A 20,645-nucleotide genomic window follows, 5' to 3' on the forward strand; every position below is an offset into this window, starting at 1 on the left:
GGATCACTTAGCTCTGTTGCCACTGTTTGGCATGTGTTTTAGCATCAGGAGGTTAGTACCTCACTTTTAGGTATGCCTGGTGTTGTTCCGGGCATGCTCTCCTGCGCTCCTCATTTAACCAGGGCTGGTCCCTGGCTTGCAGGTAATAGTAGGATGACAAAAGAATGTAAAATCAAGTGACAGAATACAATTTGAAAACATGACAAAAATTACCACCTACATCCATTGATTTTTCTTATTTTTGCATAATCAATGAGTTCTCATTATTGCAAAGCAAAACATTAGGGGAAAAAAGTGCTTTGTGAGATGTGAATTAGTTCATAAAGGAGTCTGAAGATAACCCAGTTATGAAGAAACTGCTATAAATAATCAACTGGTCTAACAATGAGAGATCCTTTCATAAAAACTGACTAATCACTTTCAAGCAATCTTATTGCATTCAAGCTCTAAACATTTGTGCCAAGACTAGGTATGTGCTTGGAATTAAGAGAAGAGGGATGAGATATTAAGGGGAACAGAATAGAGTAAATACATACACAGGCGACTGCCATGGTTTGTGGCCTGAGACAACAGGGAGAGGGGTATTTTCCTAAAAATCATGTTATTTAAATGAGCACAATTAAGAGTCATGTGACTTTCTCAACAAAATTCACATACAGAAGTATTGCTTTACTGAAGTTTGCAAGTTTTCGAGGCAAGTTAAATAAAAAATTTGTTCTGATTATGTACTCCAATTCAGGACGTTTCATCAGCCTTCCTACCTTACCAACAATCAGCTGGCCAACCTAGAGATCTAATTACATATCAATTCTGTATCAATTATGGACATTTGTAAGACAGACATATCTTGTCCAGTTGAATTCTGAACAAGAAACAACAGCATAAATGATTGTTACGAAAACCAGTCAATAGAACCCAACACTCAAAAGGAATCTTGAACTCAGGAATTAGCAAATAGGGGCCACGGATTGAAACTGAATTTGCTGAAAACTGTACTGGACCACAAAAGAACTGCAAATGATAGTGGGAATTGGATGGAACAATCCCCTTTAAAAGAGTAATTTAAAAGAGTCATATTAAAACAAGAAAAAACAAAAAGGCCACTATGCCAAATTATTAAAACAATGATTTTACAACACTCAAGTAGCCAATCTAGCTATGGAAAACAAGAATCAAATCCTTACAGCACAGAAACAGACTATTTAATTCAATTGATCATGTGTATGTTCATGCTCCACATGAGCCTCCAGATCTTACTTCATCTCACACCATCAGCATTTTCTTCTATTCCTTTCCCCCTCATGAACTTATCTAGCTTCCCCTTAAAAGGCCATCACAGGCAGCAGAAAGAAATTGCAAAGGACTTAGGAGGAGCAATATTCTCAAAATAATTTCTCTTCATTAAGATGACAGATCATCACTCATCTTAAATGAAGAAATGTATGTGTAGTTCAGTGCCTGTAATGTAGGAATGGAGCACTGGTTTGCAATTTTAATTCAATGTTCAATATCCCATCCACCACTTCACTTCACTGTTAGCTGCTGAATTTGTTCCTGCATAATTGTTACGTATTTGTACATTTTTAACCTAATTATTCAGTCTTCATATAAATTGTTCAATGTAAGTCACACTGCAATTCAGCCTTTGGGCTGCAAATGCATTTCCTGAATAAAATATTTTACATGGGGCTTAATAGAAAAGAATTAATTTAAATGTTATTACTAAAATAAATACAGGAATATTACTGAAGTTATTTTTATTCCAATTTCTTCTTCTTGTTTCAGGTTTTCCAAAATCAGACTCTTTATTTTCAGTAAACTTATATCCAGAGAGAATATGCAGAGGGAAGCACATGACTTCCTGCACACTGACTGCCATTCAAAAACTTTTATGACCCTTGCAGCTGTTTTATTAACCCGAGAAATTATTTCCTTCAATACTGGTGTCAACACATAGCTTTGTGTCAGCTATTGGAATGTGACATTAGAGTACTAAAGTGTTTGTGTTGTGTGACTATAGATTACACCAATATCTCCACAAACCCCTGATCTCCAGTGATATGGAAACTGTTCATTTTCAAATGGAGGGAAAGCTGACACCCGTCTGTACTTGTGACATACCTTCTTGCAGCTAACTTGAGAGCAACATTGGCAGAAACCAGGAAAAGGTGAATGATGGATAACCAAAGAAATATATAAACTTTTTAACTAATACTATCCCCCCCACCCGCCTCTATAATAGATGAAGTTTTAGTATTCTCACCATCCCTTTTCTTTTGTGCAATATTCAATTAGAAGGAACTGTTTCATGATTGTTGCCAGCAATGCAATTTATTCTAGCTGCATAGTCGATTAATTCAGTCAAGAACATAGCACAGGGTCAGAAACAAAATCAGTAGAAATAAATAGTCATTTTACAATAAGACACTTACGAAGTAATTAGGGAAACTGTACACAGATAACTCAAAAGGAGTTATTGGATGTGGTCCATATATCAAACAAAAACAAAAAAATTACATAAACATTGTGCAATCAGACATTTGTGGAAAGAACAGATAATTTTCCATTTTGGATGCATAATCCTACTTCAAAACTGAAAATACTACATCAGCAGGTGTATTACTATTATTTAAAAAAAGGTGGGTAATATATTCAACACCATACAAAAACATGGGCAGAGAAGATTCAGAAAATTCATGTAAAGGAAACAGAAATAAAGTTGATGACTAACAGTTTTTCAGATCTGTGCTGAAATCATTTTTTTACAATTTGCTGATTTTTTTTCAGTAACCACAACCCACCAACGACAAATCTTCACATGACATTTTAATGCTTTGAGTTCCAGATGACTTCATGTTTTACTTTCTCGTGTTTTTAAACTGCTGACAGGATTTTAAAAATTAATTCTTGGGAACAGAATCTGGATACAAAATAAGAAGGAAGTGGGCTGATGTTAAAATATTGAAACATCGTCTGAAGTCAAAATCTAATGTCACAATTACTCTTTCAAGGCAACTAGGGAAATGAATATTGTTTCATATGAAAGAGTGAGCAGAAAAGACCAATTATCACATGCACTCTCTTTTAATTAATCTTTCATGACTGTGGGGGAGAGAAGGATCCCGCAACAACCTTACGATTCTTGACTGACAAGGGAGTCAATCTAGCCCTGCCTTAAAAATATTCAATGGCCTTGCTTCCACCACTCTCGGGGGAAAGATTCATGACCCTCAAAATTTCTTCTCATCTCCGTCTTAAATGGGAAAGCCCTTATTTTTAAACAGCATCCCCTAGTTCTAGTCTCTCCCACAACAGGAAACATCCCTCAGCATCCACCCTGTCAAGTCCCCTCAGGATCTGATATGTTTCAATAAGATCACCACTCAATCTTCTAAACTCCAAAGGTAATTGTCCAATCTTTCTTCGTTAGATAATCACCCCTGTCCCAACCCACGTATCAGTCAGGTGAACCTTTTTTGAACTGCTTCTAACGCATTTATATCCTTTCTTAAGGAAAGAGACCAAAAGAGTACACAGTGTGGTCTCACCAACCTGGTATTAGGCTCAAACCTGAAAGTCGAGAGTGCAAATTTCGCTAAGTTGTAAAATTGAGTTCATTAAATAAAATACTTTGTGAGCTGGTCCAAAAATGATATAGCTTTAGTCACAAAACTCCAACTGGTTTCACCAATGTGCTTCAGGAAAGTACCCAACACATGATTCCAGTCCCTAACTCTATGCTTGAATTTACTACCTTCAGGAAGAGGTGGGTAATAAACACTGCATTGTCAATGACACCCACATTTGAAGAACAATTAAGAAGAACCTTGAAATGCTGCAAATGCTCAGCAGGTCTGACAGCATCTGTGGAGAGAGAAACTGTTGACGACTAATGTTGCCACCCTTAATGTTAACTGTTTTTCTCTCTCCACAGATGCTACATGACTTGCTGAGTATTTCCAGCATTTTGTTTTCCAACATCTGACTTTGCTTTTTGTAAGAAAAACCTTGAATTGATATAGGGCCTTTCATATTGTTAGGATGCCCCAAAGTGCTGAAAACCAATGAATAACATTTAAAATGCAGTTTTAACTCTCGTTTCGTAGCCAAGCACTGCAGCCAATTTTCACAGTACGATCCAGATGGCCAGATATAATTGGCTTTGGTAATGGCAAAGTTCATAGTTCAGAAATGAAGCAAAATACCAGAGATCAAGTGATCAAACCAGATCTGAATTTAATGAAATCTGTTCCAGAACTCAAGCTAGAAATGGAATTCTATTAACTATAAATGACCAAAAAAAACCATCTTACCATCTTTTTCTACCAATGTGAAGGGCTCAGTGTCCCATCCATCCTCAATTTGGGCAGGTTGAACATCCAGATGACCATAGATACATAGAGTCTTCTTTTTTGGATCATTGCCTAGTGTGGCCAATAGGATTGGAGGAAGAGGAATCTTTGTTCCATCAGGCAGCTAATTTAAAATTAAATAAATTAATAAATTTCATCATATGCAATGTAATATATGATTTAAAGAAGATTGCAAAACTTTGTTGCAGAGAATGTTCTGTATAATTTCAGATGTACAATTCCAAAGAACTGATTACATGAATAAAACTATCAAATGTCTAAAAGGTGTGAAGTGAGCTGTCAAGCCCCAGGCAACCATGTCCCAAGATTCAACATTTTGAAGAGGAGAAAAGAGAAAAAGAAAATTTGGAAGAGACATACTTATAAAATTGAACGGAATTCCAATATGATCTATTAGCTCTCACCGTTTGTTGTCCAATATCAGCCAGTTCCACAGATCCACCCAGTCGTTCTATCTCTTTGCCGACAAATTCCACCATCCTTTTGGTTTCATCTCTCTTCTCTGGCCATGCCGAGATGCTCTGAATTGCCACCCAATCTGCCAGGCGCTATGGAAACAAGCCAGTCGAATAACTGAATTTAAAAAGCCACCTTGATGTCTGTGTTTTCTCCACAGATTAAAGATGAATTACCCATCAATTGAGATTATTTAGAGGGTTTATATAAAACAAAATGTAGCCTCAGACAAGACCAAGGTTGGGTGGCTAAGATAAAGGCTATTTTCTGCAAACCACCAGTCCCCAACATGAATTCTATCTATACAACCACACACAGTGCATCCACATAGTTAAATATCTACAATCTGGTTTCTTGCCTTTTTTTCCTGGTACACTTACCGTTTTAACAGAGTATCACAGGAACACCAGAGATAGGAGCAGGAATAGATCATACACCTGAACTAGTAAAAGGCTGGGGTTCCATGGTTGATCAATGAGGTTAGGAACAGGAGTAGGTATACATCTGAACAAGTGAAAGGCTCGGGTTCCATGGATGATTATTACTGCAATGCAGCATGCATGACAGGATATTAAAACAGTACCAAAAAAAATTCATTCTATAATGCCTCTTGATCAAGTAAAATTTCAACACTTGCATATGACAAGCGTGCGGGAGAGAAAACGGCAACTTAGTCACAGGGCTTTCTGCCTGTTCATGTCTTTAGAATTTCCCCTCCCCAGATCTAAATATAAAGAGAATCATGGCTAACGTCTGGTTAAATGGCAGACCAGATGACAAGCCTGAAACAGCTCAACTGACCAAGGCAACTGGTTCGCAGTTTTTAAGAGAACATCCAGCAAGCTGAAGGAAGATTATCTCACCAACTATTAAAAGCAAGGAGGAAAAATTCTTCACTGGCTTGAGTCATATCTAGCACAAAAGAAAATGGTTGTGGTTGTCAGAGGCGAATCATGTCAGCCCCAAGACATTGTGCGGGAGGGAGGGGGTGGAAATGTGGATTAAATGTATGAGAAGAGATTTTACACCGTAATTCCTATAGCCACAGTGAACTACTTTGATGTGGATAGAAATGGGTCTGAGCTTCTTTGCTTTAAAAAAAAACTTTAACCTAGGTTGATCAGAGAATTGATTTCAAGTAAGGATTGGATTGCAATTTTTTTGAACCAAGTGTACAATTTGGCCAAGATTTCAGAATCCCTCCTTCATTTCATACATTAATAGTCTTCTCAAATTACAAACCGTAGTTCAAAGGTTTCATCCCCCTTAAGGATTAGCCTTCATAAAGCTGGCAAATTAGGCACTTGCCAGTATAGTCTGACAGCAGAGACAATGCCAACTCTCGTCCCCAACCCCCACCATCTTGCCCCCAACTGCAAACACCAAATCTCACCCAACTGCACTGTGCTGCCGATCACAGATGATCTTCTCATTTCAAAGCAACTTTTCACTATGAACTGTACACAGCATAAGCGCAAAAAAGCTTGTTTAAAAATAGGCTATAACTGTGGAGCTGTGTGTTTTACAATCACATGGAAATACTGAGCCCAAATTATACCTGCTGACATGAAGGTAGCTGACACAGAGTCAGACTCCTCAAAAAGGACAAGAATTTCTCTATCAACCTGCGTAAGCATTAAGCACTTTATGGCCCGATTACACCCAGCAAATAAACAGATCAAGTATTCAACTCTAACATCGCAACTTTCTTTTTCTCCCCCAGATCATTAAAGTTCAGGTGCTTCTATACTGTATCAAAAAAAGTGTTTATAGAAACATTAAAGCAGTAATAGTAAAAACTTACTTTGACATATAACTCCTGATTGTCATCGATGTACTTGAAAAGTTTGGCAAGGTACGACATTGCTCTAGTAAGCAGACTGCAGTTGGAGCTCTGAAAGCAGAATTATGCTGAGTAATGCAACTGGACCTGGCATCTTCCTGTTTTTCAAGGTTGAGAAATCCTGAAACTCCACCCACCCAAATCTGAAATTACTGCATGGTCTTAAGTTAAGACATGTCATGATTGAGCTAATTAGCCCTTTGTCACTTTTTCAAAAAAGAAATTATGGTCAAAAGGTGACGGTGATAACAAACCTTTGTTTAAAACAAGTGCTACAGAACAGAGGCAGGATTGAAGCAAAGCTTCCATTATCCACATTTTTCTCCAAGCTACATCCTCACTCCAGACATCCAGAATGTTCCAACTTCTCCCAAGGATGGCCTTCCCCTCCTGTCAACAATTTATTTCTCCCCTTCCTTGTGCAGGTGCATAAAGCTGTCAACAAAGGCAGGCAGCTGGAATGAAAATTGAGACCACAAAGCTCAATTCTGTTCTATTCTAGCATGCCAAATATACCCTTTGAAGGAGTTATAGTCTTGTCATATCAGTTGTGGGTGGATTAGAATCACATTTGACATTGGCGTTATCAATGGGGCAGAGGGAATTCACCACCATAAGTAACACAGTGGAGTGGCAGAACAATAGAGATAAAAACAAAAAAAACTGCGGATGCTGGAAATCCAAAACAAAAACAGAATTACCTGGAAAAACTCAGCAGGTCTGGCAGCATCGGCGGAGAAGAAAAGAGTTGACGTTTCGAGTCCTCATGACCCTTCGACAGAACTTAGTTCTGTCGAAGGGTCATGAGGACTCGAAACGTCAACTCTTTTCTTCTCCGCCGATGCTGCCAGACCTGCTGAGTTTTTCCAGGTAATTCTGTTTTTGTTTTGGCAGAACAATAGGTTCTATTCCAATCTGATGCGAGCAATAGACCTCACAAGTATTGGGAAGTTGGAGAAAAGTGGAAATAAATAAGACTGGAGAGATGGTGAATCCACATTGTTTTCACGCTTCTCACGGGGTACATTTACTTTTGTTTTAAAACTGTACGTCAAAAGCACACGAGGGTAGTTTCTGTTTTGCACATAGTCGGAGATCTGGCACAAATTGTGCTAGTTTCGAGAAGTACTTTTCCCCCCTTTAGTTACCTCTCAAACTCTATTTGCATATCAGTGAACATAAGCCTGCCATGAGGCGATGTAATTGGGCAGGGTTTCAGAATGTAAATTGTTTTTAAAAATATTCCTTGATACATTTAAGAGGTAAGTTGGTGCTGTTCAATTCGTCCGGCTGAAAATGGGCCTTCTCAAAAAATATACATTTTTAATCAGTGTTTAGTCCACTACCTGAGAGTAACAATTTTTTTTAATATGCAACTTAAAATAACTTTAAAAAGGATACAGGGCCATTTGCTGGTTACATTGATGTACTGCTATCAGTTTCTTTGCAAATTAAAATAACATTATATTCAAAGCTTTCAAAAGGTACTTCGATGCCCTTGAGCTAAAAATGGCTTAATTTCTTGAAATTTGCAAACAGACCCAATTAATGTTAACTCCCAATGGTGATTAATTCGATTGGGGATCAGCTTTGAGCAAGGCTAGCTTCTATAGCAAATCTTCACAGAAACTTGATTTGTGCTCATCTCTTTTCTCCCACATCTTTTGTTGTTGTGCTCTTGGTTCTATTCCAATCTGATGTAACCTATGTTCTGCCACCCCACTGTGTTGTCACTTATGCTGGTGAAATCCATGGTCTTTTGCTCTGGTTTTGGTTGGTAAACAGTGCAAATTAATGCAAACTCCAATTGCAAACTCCAAAGTTGCCTTTGCACCACCTTCTGCAGTAGAAATAACAAAAGTGCTACAGATCTTTCCCAAGTCTTAAGAACAGCTACAAGATTCAGCAGCTCAGTCTGTGCTCAGCATTTGATGGTGGGGTGGGGTGGGGTGGTGGCAGCTGGGAAATGTTACTTAATCAACACGGCTAAAGGATGAACAGTGGTAGAAAAGCTGAGTAATTCTAATAAATAGCTCAACTCTTAAAGTACACCTTAAGTCAGAGAGCACAATCAATAAGTCATTCTACACAAAGCAGTAATTTAAAAAGTTAAACAGTAAGAATCATTAACTTGCAGTTCCTTATAATATATATGGGACTGACTGGCGATGTATTAGTAACAGATTATTTTAGATAAAATGAAATTATAATAGGGAACAAGCAAGATTATGGAAACAAAGTACACACAAAATAACTTTATAATCTGCAAGAATCAGTGGACTATATATCCTTTGAACAATGGCTAAAGAGCACTGAATTTTTAATTGATATTGTTAAAAATTTAAGGTTAATAATGCAACATTTAGGTATATATCTTCTCACCTACTAATTTACAGCACTATTCTAAATATCTGTGGCATATGCTATTAAATGCATCAAATTTTAGAAAGCTTTTTGCAGAGGACCAAGTCACAAGCAGTAATTCCAGATTCATTGATTGCAGTTACTAATTAAAGCAGTATATAGTGGCAGTGTTGAGTGCACTCTTAATGCTGACAAACAAACTGATATCAGTTTGGCTCAGATACCAAACAGTGCACTTGTAAAAAAAAAGGGTCACATCAATGCTAAAAACAAACGGTCATCCCGTGGCCTCTGGTGATCACTTTAGGCATGTCAGAGCCACCATGTGTGATTATTGCAAGATGCTAACCATAAGAGCCAGTTAGTAACTCAAATGTTTTACTGCAGTAAAAGCATGAAGGAGCAGGCTGTTATCAAATGACAGAAATATGAAACAGGGTTTGATAGAGCTTCAGGTACACACAACAACACCATATACAACATTGGATAAAGAAGAAACAGAAAATCCTTCAACCTGTGCACTTTGAAGCCCTGAATAGGATGGCAAGAAAAGGGGATAAGGCCATCCAGTGTTCAACAAAGGCCAAAACGGCCTCTTAAATAAATCTAAATAAAACTATCAAATAAGAGGAGCTTCAGGAGTGGCTGCTTTACTGACCCTATTTATAGTACTGTAAAAGACATTCTAAATACCAGGATAAACCTGTATTAGAAGGAATAGGAATTAACTTTCTCCTTTCCCAGTAAGTTGCAAACCTATTTAGTAAAATAGTAGAGAAACTGAAAGGCAATCTATCAATTCAAAATACATCAGATTCATTGCAAAACTAAATAACTGCATATTCATGATGGTGCCTCATCACAATGAAACATCTATAATGCTTCAAAGAATAAATTAAACTTAAAAGCACAGTGACTATTATGTAGCTAGTAATACAGGTGATAATTATGTTGATGGGATCCATTCTGCACTAAATCATTTAAACAGCTTATTTTGCTGGCATTGTTTCAGGAAGAATTCAGTGCCATACAAAATAGTTTTGTGGGATCTTTAACAGTCATCCACATGTGCAAGCAAGAGTTTGTCTGAAACAGCTCATGCTAAGCACAGCATTTTTGGCCATTCAGCTTTATTACAGAACTAAAATTAATAGAATTTATAAGCTCAAATCACAAAAGTGGATTAGCCCCCCCCCCTCACTAGAATCCTCCATTTTAATGCTTCTAAAAGTTGATAAAAACCTACAGGTAACAAAGAATGCAGCTCTCAGAACTTGTGCATCAATAGACTGGTTAGTTACAAATTTACAGTTAAAGTTTAAAGTTACAGTTTCCTGGTCAATATTCATTCCTCAGCAAATATTAAAACAGATCATCGGTTCATTATCTCACTGAGACCATGCTATCCATAAATTCACTGCTGTGTTTCCCAAGTTTACAACTTGATTACACTTCAAAACCTCTTAAGTAAGCAAAATACCATAGATGCTGGAAATCTGAAATAAAAACAGGAACTGCAGGAAAAACTCAGGTCTGGCAACATCTGTGGAGAGAGAAACACAGGCTGACAGACCAGCTGAGTTGTTCCAGCACTTTCTGTTTTTACTTCAAAAGTACTTCACTGACTGCAAAGTGCTTTAGGGTAACCCGAGGTCAGGAAAGGCACCTGGGTAAGTACAAGTTTCTTCTTTCTTTATAATGTTGTTCCTCTCACACTCAAGTCTCTTCAGGATTCACCTCTTCTCCCATAAACTTCACTTTAGTAAAAACTGAAACAAAATACTTAGATACCTCTGCTAATTTTTAATCATTACTTCCAGGTTGAAAATTCTCTTTTCAGGATTCAACTATTATGCTTTTACTGATATATTGGTCAAATATTTCCCTGTTCCTTCAGATGTTTTTTGAGATGTTTTTCCTCACACTCTCTCAGCTTTTGTTATCCTGCTCGACCACTTTTCCGATTTACACCCATTTTCCTTTAGTTTTTCTTATCAATTTCCTTTATGCCCTATTTCTTCTATTTGATTTCTAACCATTATTTAACCATGCACTCTAAAATAGGAGTTTTTCAGTTTTAATGCAATGAATGTATTGTTTTTTTTTAAACTCTCACTATTTTTCAACAATGCTGTCTCCTTCCATCTCAGCTCATCAAGCTCACTCATCTTTCTAAGGCTATCCCGAATCAAATCTGGTGTTCTAGTTTTTATGGGTGCTGCATTGAACAAATTCCCATCCAATTTGTACTGGGGAGGAATTATTTATTGCATAAGCCCAACCCATTAGAACCATGGATTTATTCCCTTATGTCTGTAGTGACAATCTTACGCTAAAATATAAAGTGGCAGCAATCTCTTCACAAAACAACCATTCAGCTACAGTTGAGAGCACTGTTTACCATCTAGGGTGCCCCAGTGAAGTGGTGAAACTTCAGAGAACGCACAATGCAGATTCATCAGAATGGATGCTAGGAATGGGAACCAAAGGCCTGAATTTGCTGCCAAAAATCAATACGTACGCGATTATGAATGTGTAAATCTGTCAGCAACTTGTGGCAAGGTAGAGATACCCCATGAATTGCAAATCAAGGCAAACTGCTGGACAATTCACGCTGTTCTGCCTCCAGCCTCTTAAAAACTGCAGCTCATCGTTAGCCTCCTTGTGAATTCCATGAAGATGCTTCCTTTGCGCATTAACCACACCATAGAAAGTTAAGTCTAGCAATTAATAATGCAAGTATCCTTCAACATTATATCTAGAAAGTGAACAATTTAAATTGTGGAGTGTCAGCCCTTCAAGTAGTCATTATTGTTGGAGATACTAAATATGTCAAATTTTAAACATGTTAATTAGTCATTTCTTTTCAATCTTTTTTCTCAATATAATCCTTCTTTCTTTCACTTTCTGTACCCAATTTCACATTGAATTCACCCATCCTAAGTCAGCCAACTTCTTGGTCCTTCCTCAGTTTATTCTCCAACTTCATTGTTTAAGGAGATACACTGCAGGTCTTTTCATTCTTCAGGGTCCAAGATGCCCTGTTGCCCTTGCTTTGTTATTAGTTCGCACTTCCAGTAACTTATATGGTCAAACATTTTGAAGCCAACAGGATAGGTAAAGATCAATGAACTGGGCACATCACACGATGCCCTGCTCCAGCAAGCTCTGGCCCATTGGTTAGGAGACAACAAGAAACCAGGGCACCAGAGCAATGAGGTTTTTTTAAGGGTTTTAAAATGAAGTGTTTTAATAAAACAAAGAAAAAAAAAGTCAATTCCGGAACTGAGTAGTGGTCATCAATTTAAAGTTGCCACTAAAAGACCAAGGGGATGGACTACAGGAAATTCCTTTACAGTGATCTCTTGGAGAATGGAATATTTTGCCACAATGGACAAGGAATGGTCAAGGCAGAGAATATTTTTAAAAGGAAAACTGGACTAATATTTGAAGCAAATGATGATTCAGCACTATAAGGAGAGGGCAGGGCACTGGGATTAATTCTGGATTCCTCAAAGAATTAGTACAAGTGGTAATAGGCCAAATGGCCTCCTCCTGTGCACGATTCTACAGAAACTTCCTTGCTTCTGCAACAAAGAACTTCTGACAGTGTACAACTGCAGTGGATTAAAAAAATGGTGAAAATACAAATGATCAGCTTGGCAGAAAGATTAAAACTGAGCAGGGAATTAGAGAAACAAAGGCCAATGTTATTAAACAAATCATAAAAACAGTGGAAAATGACATAAATCAAGGACACAATGTGAAAAAAAAGCATTGCAAACAAAAACAGGCTAACCAAGGTGCTCTCATAGCCTACTTTGTAAGGACAGGATTGAGCACAGCTGTGCTACTTTTGTGGTCTGGGACACCACCATCTGGATTTGCATTTGAGAAACAGGAGAACAGGCAAAGAAAAAGCTGGAGCGAAAATAGGAAGATAAAAACAAATTAGGTGTACATTTTGTCTAAAATGCTCAAGGCACCTCTCTTCATCCAACAACACTTAGCACTAAATGTCTCATCTGATAACTTGCAGAAAATGATCCACATCCCACAATTCCACATTCAGCTTGAGTCATCTGGTTCAGTCATGTGGTACATTGAGTAATAAGATTGAAGAATCTTGTGCTGGGTCCACAGTCTACAAGATAACTGAAGAGGGTGTTTCCTAAATGCTTGATTATGATTGGGTCTTTGATAAACACCCAGATAACTATGGAGTAAAAGTACATTGGCCCAGTGCTTACTATAGCAGAGCGACTTGTTTGTTAGATTTTTTTAAAAACTCACCCTTCAGCACAAAAATGCTTCATATCGCTGTAATTGTGAGCTGCCACCAAGGTCATCTGGGATCATACTGAAGAACAGGGATTTAAGGACATGAAAGAAATGGGCAAGACAGAAACACAAATAGGGTGAATTTGAGTCAGATTAGGTACATTAAGAGAAATAAAAGGATTGGACCGAGATAAAAGAGACAGAAGGGGAAAGAAACATTTATTTTTTCAAAATCCACTGGAAACAATATGCTGCTTGCAGGAATGAGATTCCACAGTTGAACTGTTTCTGTCTGGTCCAGGGAGATTGATGATGAGCAAGGCTCATGGTGAAAATTATTCAATGTTTTGTACCCATTTGCAACTCAGTGCACCTCTTCCTTGCCACAAGTTGCTGCATTATTCACACACTAATAATGACAAGCAGATCAAACTCACCGGTACTTTGTCAGCAAACTAGAGGCCATCTATATCCAACAGCATTTTAAGCACTGTGGACTGGAATGTACTGCCTAGTCGAAGCAGGTTCATTTGGGAATCGGGTAAATATTGACAGGGCCATGGAGAAACAGCAGTGAGCTAAATGGAAAGCTCTAATACAGGTACGATGGACCGAATAGTCTCCTTCGGTGGTGTACCATTCTATGGTCACTAAATAATGATTAGTTAGCACCTTAGTTTCGAGTTGAAAACCTTTGTATTTTTTTCTGCAGCAAATGCCTCTCCACCTCCAGCAGTGAGGACAGATTGATGCAGTCATTCCGAAAGCCATCATCAACCAACCCCATACCCCTACAGCCGGACCCGCTCCCGGGCCCAAAGCCGCACCTTCTGGCTGCAACTTAGTTTTCCCTTTTTGTGTCTACGCTAAAGAATTGGAAAAAGTAAGACAGACTCTTGTAGGGCATATCCCTGAGATCCGGCTCCATTCAGACAGTAGACCCCCGGCGGCAACCCGATCTCACCTAACCTGAACGTTCCAAATTCGAAAGCAGCCCGGACAGACAGAACGCCAGCAACGTTCCAAACTTCCGCAAGCTGCACTGACTGACAGCCGAGAGAAGCCACTCACTGCTCAGCAAAGAGTTACAACCTGAGGGGAACTTCCTGAGGGGCGGGTTTGGAAGGAAGAAGCTCATTGGATATTTTTGCAGCGAGATCTCACATTACTTAAAAAAACCCATTCATTAGTTTGAATGTTATAATCTGCTTCCATGTGCCGGGCTGGGAGAGAAAAGGCTGCCCCGCCTTCCTTCCACCCACTGTTACCAAACATTCACCTCTTCTCCCTCCTACAGGAGCCTCGTCTATCAGTGCATCTAGTGCACGACTCCCCTCTCGGCATCTTGACTATGAGATTTATTTCTGTTCCTTTGATCACATTGCCACTAAACTAATGAACACTTGGTTTTCCATGCTAATTGCTATGCTAGCTGATATTTCAGAGAGCTCCCATTTCTTTGGCACTAACTGCTCCCTTTCAAAAACCACTGTCATCAACATCCCCGCCCCCCGAAACCTATTTCTCTGCTCTTACTAAGTACTATGTCATCTTCAACTTCCCATTTCTCGCAGCGCTCCTTGCGTGTTGTCTCCAATCCCACAACTTCAGGATTGCATCCCACCAATCAAGTTTCTGCCCCCACCCCAAAATTACCCAAACTAAAGTCAGGAAACACATTCTCTGATGTGACAAATGTGCAGGATTTTTCTTCGCTCTCTGCAGCCTTCAGCATGGTTCAGTTACATTATCTCCTTCCAGTGCCATTGATTCGTTAGTCCAGTTCTCTGAATCTGATCTGGCTTTTGTTTCACTTCTGCTTATCAAATTGTGGCCATGGTATGTCCAGAAATGAGGAGAATCATACAAACTCGAAACATTGCCCACCCCCCACCCGGTAACAGTGTGTGGGCCATCTGCCACTAGCTTGCTTCCCATTAGCATATCCTTTAGATAATATCACCACCGTCAACGTGCTTTTGTCTATGACATCTTTAGCAGTCTCTTCTTGGCCTCCACCTATCACTGGCCCCCTATCGAGCTCTCTTGTCCTACCCACTTCTACCAGCTTATATTTCATCTCATTTCTATAGGTCTTAGTTCTGATGAAGGGTCATACAGACTCGAAACGTCAACTGTATCCCTCTCCACAGATGCTGTCAGACTTGTTGAGTTTTTCCAGGTATTTTTGTTTTTGTTCTAGATTTCCAGCATCCGCAGTATTTTGCTTTTATCTTAGATGGTTGCCATACCCTTGCTGCATAGATGAGATCATTCAACCTCTAACTGCATTGGATAGCCAATCTCTTCTGTGCAATGTTTGCACTGACCACCACTGTCATTGCCTACCAAACCAGAGTGGTAATGTTGCAACCATTCCTGCAGCCAGAGTGGGAGTAGAAGACATCACAGCAGGCCTCCATGGCTTCCAAAAGGCATACCAGGGCTGCAGTCTTCTTGCCTTTTGAAGCCATATCTTCTTTGCTGCAGTCCTGGGCTGGAAGCACTGAGCATGGCTATACTTTTAATGTGATCCCTGGTGTGATGAAGCAGCAAGGTGACGGCATGGAGGGCAAATGAGTGTTAAAATATTTCTGCCTTTTATTGTAAGACTGTGATCAGACTGCGCATCATCCATCAGGGAAAATGCATTCACATCCCAGACAAAAACAGAATTACCTGGAAAAACTCAGCAGGTCTGACAGCATCGGCAGAGAAGAAAAGAGTTGAAGTTTCGAGTCCTCATGACCCTTCAACAGAACCTTCTGTTGAAGGGTTATGAGGACTCGAAACGTCAACTCTTTTCTTCTCTGCCAATGCTGCCAGACCTGCTGAGTTTTTCCTGGTAATTCTGTTTTTGTTTTGGATTTCCAGCATCCGCAGTTTTTTGTTTTTTGCACATCCCAGAGTTGATCTGAAAATTTAAATAGTTTTTTTTCTGAAGATCAAGAGAGAAGAATTTCCGTAACAAAACATGAGGTTGGAAGATGTCAAAGTTAACAGCTCACTGCAGTGATGGCTTGGCTGAATGAATTTATTCACCCAGAATGCCAATCCACACTTCTATCAAAGCATTTGCTCTCCACAAGTTTAGTGTTTGCATGCTAATAAAAGATATTTACTAAACATGGAGCAGAATTCAGGTTTAAAAGCCTGAACTGACTTTAAAGCAAAGTATGAGATGAGCAAGGAAAGTAGGGAGTGACTTTCTACTTCCAAGGATTCTCATTCCATGTTGTTCCAATGTTAGGTAGAGCCTTGAAATTGGATTCAGGCTTAACTTACTCTTTAATGACAGTGTTTTTTTCAAATGAGCTAATTTTCTACTACAGGGATCTCCTTGATTATAAGGTTAGTTATGTCGTGCTAACAACACAAATCATGTGCAAGTAGATTGGAATTGAATGCATGCTGGTGAAATTACATATAGGCTGCAAAATGCAGATACATAGTGGCTCTGGAAGCCAAGTGATTGTGTACACTGTGTCTCCAACCACTTCTGGCATGATACAACAGAGTGAGAAGGATGCTCACATGGGCGTCCCCTGCAAGCAACAGAACTAGCAAGATTGTGACATCACACAACCCTACCAGCTGATGTGATGCCCATTTTGAAAATTTGGACCACACAGGTCCACGCAACTGATTAGCATGCCACTTAACAAAAACTAAGTGTCCAGCTGCACCAGCACTATTTAAAGGACCAGTTACCAAGTTGCAATGAGGTACTTTTTATGTACTGCTGAGGTTAATTTATGCAAATACTGTGCTGTACGTCAAAGTTGGCTTTTGAGAGCTGGTGCTTACAGGGATGGAGGACAGAGGAATAGCTGACTCAAATTATGGGACTGTCGTAATTATTTTTGGAAGTCTCAACTTGGGTTTTATTCAAAATAAAGAATTTGGAATACAATATATCACATGACTGCCATCTTCAAGTACAGTAAATATTAAATCGTTAAGACTGTTGGTCCTTTTCTTAGTGATTGCCATTTTATTTTTTGCTTTCAACCTTCCCTTCTTTTTTGTTGTGTTTCTTGGCAAACTGCGTGTTCCTCAAGAACTTGGGATCAACTCCTTTCAGGGATTCAAATTGATAAGACTTGGGCTTTTAGATCCCTGTCCTGTGCCATTTGCTGGGCTGATTGTGATTGGTGTGATTCTTGGACTTAGCCATGACTCTTAACTGATCTCCTGAGCCTCCTCCTCCACCACTAGCAGCCACTGGAAAAGTGCAGCTTAATCAACCTTCTCAATTTTAAATCAGATGATGCATCCACGCCAGCAGAAGCACTGCCAGCACCAGGAAAGCCCCCTGGTGGTCATTTAGCCCAACTGATACAACTTTGTATTGATAGGATTGTTGATTTTCTCGGATTCCTCCTGTTGATGCTTTTACAACAGTCTAGTTCTTATCTAGCCAGCTGTTAACTCCATTGCATTTGTCCAAAATCTTTTGCTTATTATTGTCCCTAATTTTTCCCTTTAGTTTTTCATCCTCAGTTGTGGTCTTTATATTGAAAACATAGGGCAGAATTTAGCCCTTGTAGGGCAGGCTCAGCGGGGGTGGTCGGAAAGCCGACTGCCGCCCATAATCGAGACTGGAAGACGATTTCATGCTGGTAGGCCAATTAAGGCTCAACGTTGCCTGTGTGGTGGGGGAGGAGGGCGAGTGCGAACTTCGCGCATGCATGCAAGTATGTGCTGGAAAAGCTCCCTGAGGCACAGAGCTGCCTCAGGGAGATGAAGAGTTTTCAAAAAAACATAAAGCTGTGACAAATATTATAAAACATGTCCCCTCATGTGACCCCATCACATGAATAGAGACATGTTATATGTGAAATTTAACACATTTTATTTTTATTTGATGTTGGAAACCTCATCCTGCCTGTGGATGAGTTTTCCAAAAAAAAAATGCAAATGCAGGTTGGCCTTTTTGCCTGCCTGTCAACCGTTAAGGTTGGATGGGCAGCGAAAAATTTTACTTAATTGAGACTTTAATGGCTTTAACAGGCCTTTTAACCCAAAATATCACGCGACTGAGCGTTGACGTCGGGGAGCATCCTAACATCAACACGCATCATTTTGCACTCGAGTGGGTCGGGTACGCACCCGCCTGCTGAGGTAAAAATTTTGCCCATAAGACACCAAAGCATTTGGAAATGGGGTCTCTGGTGGTAGCGCCTCATTGTTTGCACAATAACTGAGAAATGAAGCTGAGGATGCAGACAGTGTAAGCTCCATGAGGAGGGTGGGGGAGGAAGAGGGCTCTACTCAGTCAGCCCTATCCAACAAGGATATTTTGACAGCATTCCTCATACCTATATCTCACCCAGGAGCATTACTTGAGGCAACTCAGGTTCATCAAGGTTCAATTGATCTGGACCTTCATAGCAGGGTGAGAATGGCCCTACTAATGGCTAGCAATATTATCGCTGCACCCAATATTTACGCCTCAGGGTCCCAGCTGGCATGAGTGGGAGACATCAGTAACATTCTCCAGTATATCATCCATCAGAGCATCTGGTGACAAAGGCCATCTGCTCCAGATAAGGACAGGTCATCATCTTTTTGCTGAGGATAGACAACCAGGATGAAAGGGCATTTGGCTTTGCCAGTATAAAGAAATTCATGATGGTGCAGAGCATCATTGAATGCAATACATGGCTCTGCGGGCTCCCATGTCAAAGGGGAGAGGTTTGGAAACCATAAGGGTTTCCATTCCATAAATGTGCTGTTGGGATGTGATACTACCAAGGCCATTTCGGGGAATGTCTGCAGCAGCAGACATGATGTATTCACACTGCCAGTCAGCAGGGAGGAGGCATCCAGCACCACTTTTAACTAAATGAAAGGATCGGATTATCAGGCTCTGATTTAAGTGTTACAGTTCCACACACCATCATCAACCCATCATTACATTGACCTGTGATGTCCAAGAATAGTGGCTCCTTGGCCATCATCCAACAATAAAAGCCACCAACAAAAACCTTACCATAACATCTTTATCCAACAACACATCCAATTATGCAAAGAGTAATGAACGGTTCATCCTTGTGCATTCTCTTATTGCCTGTCTTGGGTTCTTTGGCCGTCTTTGTGCTCCCATGCAGCACTACCCCAGTGGCTGCAGCATGGCTGGTGGAAGGCTGCTGACTTTCACTGACTCAAACTGCAGATGGACTTGAAGGCCTGGCTTCAGAGAGCACCACCTCAGCATGGGTGGCAGCAGTCAGGACTGGCTGGTTGAGAGGGAACAGCAAGGACACTGACAAATTGGTAGTTAGTGGTGGGAGGGTGAATGGTCTCATGTTGAGAGAAGACAGCAAAGGCCAAGATTATACAGCCCCTCCTATCCGGTGGGATATTACGAACTGAATGGAGATTTATTTGGCTCATCGCATTCACCGGGGGGTGGGGGGGGGTGGTGAGGGGGTGGAGGTAGGGGGCGGAGACACACCACAGCAGGGCTATAAAATCCTAGCCCAGGTCTAAGCACCACAGCCATTAGCACTCCTGTGGGGCAACACCTCAACAAATCTTGGTAATCTACTGGAGGACAGATTGTTGGACTACTATGGAAGCCTGCATTCTCCTTTGAGTGCATGTATCTGCTGCCATGCTGGCAGCAACCCGAGTCTGTGTGGCACCAAGCTGGGCTTGCATGGCAATAAGCAACGATCTCATGACTCTAGACTGAGCTTTCACTGCAGCATTGAGATGTGGTGCAGCCTTTGCTCATGGAAGCTTGGACAGCAGCCACCTGACACTCTATCATGATTGGGTCTGTGAATGCATTAATGCTAGCACCCAGTGACTCACCATAAGTTAATCCCAACTCAACACTAGTCTCTAAGGTACACACTGTGTTAGTATCTGAGTTGGTAGCTGTGATTGTAGGCCGAGTGATGGTGCTTACTCATTACTGGCATGGAACTGCTGTCTCTCTTCCCCCTGGCTTTGTTGAGGCTGGCCAGGTGGGAAATCTTAGGTATCTGAAAGCATAAAAGCAGAAGTAGAATGTTGAGTTGAGGGAGTGGGTTGGAGAGGAAAGCAGGAGATTCATGGTCAGCTCATTTGCAGTTCTCATTTTATACCAGATTTCAGAAGGAGGGTGAGGAGGGAGTTGAAAAGGTGAATAATTTAGTAACTTGCCATCTTCCTCAATAGTTTCAGCAATGCCAGATGCCAGGGCCTTTTTTGCAACTGGCCCCATTATATGCAGTTGTATCTCCTCCATCAGGCTGAGCGGATGGAGTTGAGGCAGCCCTCCCCTGCATTTCTAGTTCTCCCTGTGGTTATGGCAGAATGGCAGTGATTGTGTGTCA

At 40.2% G+C, this 20,645-nt stretch overlaps 1 protein-coding gene across 6 annotated transcripts in view; it reads right to left on the bottom strand.

Moving 5' to 3' along the window:
- The window catches only part of LOC121279111 (cytosolic non-specific dipeptidase-like), a 35,327-nt gene extending 20,940 nt beyond the window's left edge, over nt 1-14,387 (bottom strand). The window contains exons 1-4 of one of the 6 annotated variants that reach the window (XM_041190049.1): nt 14,282-14,387; nt 6,634-6,723; nt 4,778-4,921; nt 4,314-4,476 (exon numbers count right to left, since the gene is read on the bottom strand). In XM_041190049.1, coding sequence (XP_041045983.1) covers nt 4,314-4,476; nt 4,778-4,921; nt 6,634-6,693 — 367 coding nt within the window. In that variant the 5' untranslated portion in view covers nt 6,694-6,723; nt 14,282-14,387. Of the gene's footprint in view, nt 1-4,313; nt 4,477-4,777; nt 4,922-6,633; nt 6,724-6,926; nt 7,110-13,329; nt 13,355-14,281 lie in introns of those variants that run through there. The other 5 variants (XM_041190048.1, XM_041190051.1, XM_041190050.1 and 2 more) reach the window with 5 other exon arrangements.
- Between the last annotated feature and the right edge of the window lie 6,258 nt (nt 14,388-20,645).

Source organism: Carcharodon carcharias, chromosome 6 (assembly GCF_017639515.1).
Source record: "Carcharodon carcharias isolate sCarCar2 chromosome 6, sCarCar2.pri, whole genome shotgun sequence".
Taxonomy (NCBI): Eukaryota; Metazoa; Chordata; class Chondrichthyes; order Lamniformes; family Lamnidae; genus Carcharodon; species Carcharodon carcharias.